This window comes from Rutidosis leptorrhynchoides, chromosome 2 (genome assembly GCF_046630445.1).
Source record: "Rutidosis leptorrhynchoides isolate AG116_Rl617_1_P2 chromosome 2, CSIRO_AGI_Rlap_v1, whole genome shotgun sequence".
Classification (NCBI taxonomy): Eukaryota; Viridiplantae; Streptophyta; class Magnoliopsida; order Asterales; family Asteraceae; genus Rutidosis; species Rutidosis leptorrhynchoides.
Genome location: NC_092334.1, coordinates 629,862,728 through 629,869,882, shown reverse-complemented (window position 1 = coordinate 629,869,882; position 7,155 = coordinate 629,862,728). Strand labels below are relative to the sequence as shown.

The 7,155-nt window shown below is 31.8% G+C and overlaps 1 protein-coding gene across 1 annotated transcript; it reads right to left on the bottom strand.

The window, feature by feature from the left end:
* Positions 1 to 2,499: 2,499 nt before the first annotated feature.
* On the bottom strand, positions 2,500 to 6,874 carry LOC139890079 (G-type lectin S-receptor-like serine/threonine-protein kinase At4g27290). The gene is made up of 7 exons (XM_071872981.1): positions 5,590 to 6,874; positions 5,235 to 5,363; positions 4,936 to 5,090; positions 3,740 to 3,950; positions 3,411 to 3,648; positions 3,150 to 3,300; positions 2,500 to 2,817 (listed from the first exon to the last, which is right to left on the bottom strand). The coding sequence occupies exons 1-7, from the start codon at positions 6,872 to 6,874 to the stop codon at positions 2,533 to 2,535; spliced, it is 2,454 nt and encodes an 817-aa protein (XP_071729082.1). The 3' UTR covers positions 2,500 to 2,532.
* Between the last annotated feature and the right edge of the window lie 281 nt (positions 6,875 to 7,155).

The window sequence follows — 7,155 nt, the reverse complement described above, 5'->3', positions numbered from 1 at the left end:
TGATTTTTAGTGATAAAGGTAATAATATCTAATAAAACAAATAATAGTTGAGATATAACAAGTTTTATATATCCAATTTCATATTTATACATTTTTATTAATTTTACAGATATTAATATTAACATTAATAATAACGAAACTAATAATAATAATATTAATATAACATTTATGTTTAAACTTATATATATATATATATATATATATATATATATATATATATATATATATATATATATATATATATATATATATATATATATACACACATTTTAATAGTAATTTAGATATTCTATTTATTATTTTATATTTTTAATTCTAATGATTTATTTATATTTTATTATCTCCAATACCTACATTTATATTTATTTATATACATATATATATATATATATATATATATATATATATATATATATATATATATATATATATATATATATATATATTATATTTATTTGCAACAATTGTTCGTGAATCGTCGGAAATAGTCAAAGGGTAATTGAATCCATGTAAACAGTTCAAAAATTTTGAGACTCAATATTACAGACTTTGCTTATCGTGTCGAAATCATATAAAGATTAAGTTTAAATTTGGTCAAAAATCTTCGGGTCGTCACATCATAGATATTAGTGGTTATATATTATACTAGTGAAATGACCCGTGAAATCACGGGTTTTTTAAACGAAATAATTTAATGACATGTTTTAGGTATTAAGTGAATGTAAATGATAAATTCATTTATTTTAATGACCCGTTTGACTAAGAAACTTGTCGTTATTTTTACAAATATATAGAGACATGTATTTTCGCATACGTATGTAACGTAATTATTTTCGTAAAAAGAATTCATATTTTAATATTAATAATATAATACTTATAATTATTATATATAAAGTAAATAATAATAAAGTTCGTTAAAGTTGAGTAATTATATATATTTTTTAATTATTAATAATAATAATAATAATTAGTAATAATAATTGCCTTTTATATTTTTTTAGAAAATTAAAATTATAATTTAGGAGAGATTAGTATTTCCTTTTATAAAAGATATCGTATTATTTTTTTAATTAAATTAATATATAGTTATGCCATAATCATTATGAAAATTAAAGAATAATTAGTTTAATGATGACATCATCATTTTAGAGCTTTATATGACTATATAGATTTTGCAATGATTAGTTGAAAGCCTTACTAGTCGAGTGATTTTACACCTTTCTTTGTTATTTTTTTCACTAAGGTTCCAACCATGCCAACAACTTTTTATTTCTTCAACCCATTATTATTTTATTTTTTATTCTCCTTTCTTTCTCTTTTTATTTTCATTTTATTTTATTTTTTCTTAAACATCTTTTACCAACCAAATAAAATTACAACTTTTTTAAAATTTATCTTTCTTTTTTCTTTTCTTTTCATTTTATTTTTCTTTTCATTTTTTTCCTTTTACTTTCATTATGTTTGCGCATTTAAAATCTATATAAAAAATATTAATTAATGACAAGCGTTAACTTTTATACTAATACTCTGTATTCGATATATTTATTATAATTATAATACTATTTAATGCTAATGTTTTCCCCGCAACGTGCGAAACAGATGAATGCAATAGATGAATGCTCTCGAGAATGAAATATACTAACAACATCACAAATGCAACCAAAAACAACTCATAAAAACATAATATTACACCCGCAGCAACGAGTGGGTGCCACCAAAACTCCTTTCCTACCAAATTACCATTACTGCTAGTGAAAATGAAATATCCAATAACTGTTCATTTTTAATGTCAAAAATGACATACTTATCAGCAGGGTTGATCCTGAAAATTTAAGTACCTAAAACGAGAATAAAAATAAAAGGCCCTTAAGTCTTAACGAATAATATATATAAGCTATTTAGAAATGACTCTTGGACAATAACGAATAATAATATAGAATATTTTAAAAATTGCCCAAATAAATGTTATTAGACTTTGTTTTTTTCTCTGGCTCCATGTGTTCTATACTTCCACAAAAAACCATCAATATTTAACAACATCATCGAATAACCTTAAATCTTCACGAAAATCAACGTCAAATGTGTCAAATCAAATTTATATGTCAATGATATCCTCTTTTAGTTTTAGTAGATGAATAGATAGATACCTTTACGTACTTTTAAAATATTATTATTATTTTCACTAAATGCAAAATAAGCCCGGCGGGCGGTTTTGTGGCCACTTTTCATTGCTTGGGTCGGGGCAGTTGATCGGGGATGTGAAGAGTTGTTGGCGTTGTTGACCCCCAACTTATATATACGTAATAAGTACATATGTACGTGTGTAGTAGTATGTATGTACTTGGGGGCGTTATATGTGTTCAGGAAGGTCATTTTGTACAACATTATATTGCCAACAGCACATGGGTACTGTTCGTATAGAATCTCACAATAGAAAAAAAAAAAAAAAAAAGGTAATACTTGTATAATATATGAAACATGCACTAACTAGATCCCTGATTGTATGAAGAAACTGGCATAAACATGGTCTAACTATCGTGCGTACAATTGTGTTATCGTGTATTCATTAGCTGATGACAAAGACTGAACTGCTTCGATAGGGCCAGTGAAAAAAGCAGGTTGTTTAGGTTGAGGCAACACACCTTCACTAACAAGCATCAGAACCACTGAAAACATAGTTGGTCTATCTTGTGCATGATGTTGCACACATAATAGCCCCACATGTATCGAGCGTAACACTTCAGAGACTATGCACGAGTCACGCAAAGACGGACACATGAGTTCAATGGACCTGTTTTCTTTGTATAGTCTCCATGCCTGAATAAGACCAAACATAGTGATCAATAAGTATAAGAAATTGCCCGAAAATAACTGTCCACCTTACTATTTGTATATATCCCAATTTATATGTGTCCCAAAATAATTGTCCATTTGCAAAAAATTACTACGGAGTACTAAATATCATTAAAAACTCCCCAAAAATTCTTAGGGCAAAACTAACATATATCAAATCCATCTTTATTCCAACAAAAATTCTTAGGGGACAATTATTTTGGGACGAAGGGTGTAATAATTAATTAGTATATATAGTATACAGTATAAAAAGTAATAAAACACTGGTTTTGGGTTAAACTATCAGATTAACTTACATGTCCAAGAAGGCTATCACTATGATCTTCATGGGTGAATCCTCTGTTTTTGTTACCACTAACTATCTCCAACACTAAAACACCAAAACTGAACACATCCGACTTTGTAGAAAATTGCCCGTGTAATGCATATTCTGGTGAAATGTAGCCACTGCAGAAACATTAATTAGGATATATTCATAAACTAGCATTCTAGGTTTTTTTTGCAGATAATTATTGCACAAAAGTAAAATAAAAAAGACGACGATTTCAGATTCTTACTATGTTCCCATGACTCTCTTTGTCTTAACAGAATTATCAGATCCTACAAACTTTCTGGCAAGCCCGAAGTCTGCGATTTTAGGGTTCATATCATTATCCAGTAGAATATTAGCTGCCTTGAGATCTCTATGTATGATTTGAAGACGTGAATCCTGATGTAGATATAAAATACCTCTAGCCATCCCATTAATAATATGAAATCGTTTCGGCCAATCAAGTATTGACCTTCTGGTTTCATCTGTAAAAAAATAAGATAACCACTCAATTAGTCAATGTGTTTTATTCATCATCTATTAATATTAATGTGGTGAGAAAGTAGATAATCGAACCAAATATGAATGTGTCCAAGCTTTTGTTAGGCATGTATTCGTAAATCAAAATCATTTCATTATCATGAATGCAGTATCCAACAAGTTTCACGAGATTTCGATGCTGAAGTTTGGCAATACAAATGACTTCGTTCTTGAATTCATCAAGCCCTTGGTGGGATGTTTCTGACAGCCGCTTCACCGCGACTTCTCGTTTGTCTTCTAACACACCCTGAGGTATCAATGTCACAGTTTATAATGATGATCTCAAATTCCTTAGTAAGAGAAAACTATTTACATGGATGATGAATTGGTTTGCTTTTGAAAGGTAAGACGCTGTCCCAAGACCCTTACAAAACTTGCCAGCCCCTCTTATCCTAACTCCCATATATTGAAATAAAATATATTCTTTCCTATCATTTATGCCTGTCATATGTATTTGTGGGCTTGGGTGCATTTGGCATATTAAATGCTCATATTCTTTTAGTCGTGGTTTTAACACTAACTTTAAAGGGCCACTAATTCACGGGCACCAAGTCTACTGCTACACAGACTCGGGGTCTGTTTACTTTCCAATTAATGATGTGTTTTCGTACAGCTCTTAATTGTTGTTAATTTGTCACTTAATATAAAAATTGGTCTGTTTCTAGAGGACATATTTCTAGAGGACATAGAATCGGACACCCCTTCTCAAACAACAACAAATGGAAACACGACTTAATACAGAAAAAAGTTAGCAGCCCCTTAGTCCATGTAAAGTTGCTCGTAAGTTATCCTCCACTCCAAGGTTGTAAAAGTCATGAGTCGGGGACGAGCCGGTAGGGACCAAGATTGACTTGCCGGTCGGGACCAACGTTAACTTTTAGTAATAAATAAATTAAACATATGTATTTTAAACATAATATTATCAAACCTAAAACATAAATTATTCAAACATAGATATATTGCACAAATTCTAATTTTAAAAAATATAAATTTAAGACCTAACATTGACTTTGACCGACTCAGACCCGACTCAGCCCAACTTTGACCGAATTTGACCCGACTTTTAGGGCGTTCTTGGGGGAGTCGGGACGGGCTAATCCCCGAACCGACGTGTCGGCCAACTTCAACAACAGTGCTCCTCTCAAGTAAACCACTCAGACCGGCCAGTTTAAACGATCACAGTTTTGATTATTGATATTGTTATCATATACTTTAAGGTATCAAAAATTTACCTTGTAAACAGGACCAAAACCACCTTCTCCTATCTTATTGCTGATGCTGAAATTATCTGTAGCCTCAACTATTTCATTTAGGCTAAAGTAAGGCAACTCATCAAGATCGTCAATTTGAACAGTCGCACTCATTTTATGAAAGGCATATCGGTTTCCTACAAAGATGAATTCATTTTTTATTTATACGTCACAATCTGCACAAATTTATACTAATAAAAGCTTGTAAATGTTAAGCATGATTACTATCGTTTCATATGCAGAATCATTCAGTTGCTTACTCAAATTACTTCTTTATATACCTTTCAGGTGACGCTTTATCTTTTTCTTTCTACAAGCATACGCCACTGCAAATCCAAGCCCCACGGCAGAAGAAATTAATATGATCATGATATGTATTCCATACTTTTTACTGAAGCTAGATCTGGATCCTTTTGTTAATGAGTCACCATAATCAGTATGTTTATGCAAAAATGACAGCAAGTTGTAAACTTTTTGTAAGCACAAAATAAGTTTTTCATCTGAACACTTTATAAAATTTAATCACACAAAAAATCAACTACAGCTATCAGAATGAAAATGAATAATATATACAAATCTGAAGCAGCATGCATTGCCATAATATGATATTATAAGTTACTGTATCGGCTTAATTACCTAATAATTCAGAGGCTGCCAGTCTAACATAAAGATCTTGCCCGTTCATTGAGTACACTCGTACATCAATCAAATCACCAAACCATCGCAAGCATCCAACTGAACCTCGAGTTATGTTTGGATCTGCATACGCCATACATGAGCAGTTATCCTTACAAGCTACCTCACACTCCTGGAGGCTCATGGTTCCATCAAACACAGCATTCTGCGTGTCTGGCAATTTCATGCTCGATAACTTTAAAAATTTCTCTCCGGGCCCACAATCCAACCCTATACTCCGTCTACATCCATTAGTCCAATTATATGTAACTAAATTCAAATCATATGGCCCGTCTTTTTGTTCAAATCCTTTCAAACATTCGCAATTGGGAAATCTATCAGTACTACAGATTCCATACGGGCCACATAATCCATAATTGTCACAATAATCCATCGGTATACTAAAATCTTGCATCCATTTGCGGTTTTGCAAAGTTAGCTGACTAATTTCAAGATTGCCACTAGGGGTCATTACTGACTTTGATGAAACTAGGGTGCTATTAGAACTATATCCGAAATACGTCTCCTTTTGAGTAATAACCATTTCAGTTTTATACATGTGATTAGAGTGATGTCTAGAATTCGGATGACCAGCGAACTCTATACCGTCAAACGGGCCCAACCTTGTTTGTATAACAGAATTTTTACGGATATATATTTGCGGATATTTACCTGTTACCATAAAGAGCCTAATTGTATACATACCCGGAAAAGGATCGTCCACACTCATCCATGATCTCAGATACGTCTCGTGTCCTGTAACGAGGTTTTTGCCCAATTTCATTCCCGATATGAATGTATCTCCAGGGTAATCAAAACTTTGCCAAACGACACTCATTTCATCCCTGATTACTAAATTTCCAGAATCCAAGAGTTGCGCTGTGGGAATAACATTTGTTCCAGATGCCTTGCTGGATGACCAAATGATGATGTCACTGCTATTTACAATAGACAGGATCCCATGGTTGCCTAATATGAGCTTGCCCGAGGTATTGTTAAGTGGAACTTTTCTGTTAGCGACCCATACAACTGTGTGTGGTGATGTGTTCTTGAACCATATCCCCAAGTATCGATTTTTCGAACTGCCTGGGCTAAAAAAACCAAGCTCGAATTTCCCGTTTGCTGAAACGATTGTCTCACCATCCTTGATGACTTGATCAACAGAGACGGTGTCTACTGCACCAGAAGTTCTTAAAGCTAGAAATAAAAAGATAATGGCAGGGAGTAACATTAGACTTAGATTCATGTCCTTATGTGGAAAGATTAGAAAAGTATGTTGTATCAGACTTTCAAAAGATATAAAAATAGTACTTTTATGATGAAATTTTGTACATCAATAACCTAACGTTGTCACTTTATGACCTTCAGTTGTTTAATCCAAGTCTCCATCAACTTACATATTATACAAATTATTAAGACTTAATTACGCCAAAAGTCCTTTAGTTTTAACTTTTTTTCATCCTGGGCCCTAAAGTTATGTATTTTCATTCTAACCCTTAAAGTTATGATTCTGTTTCATTTAGATCC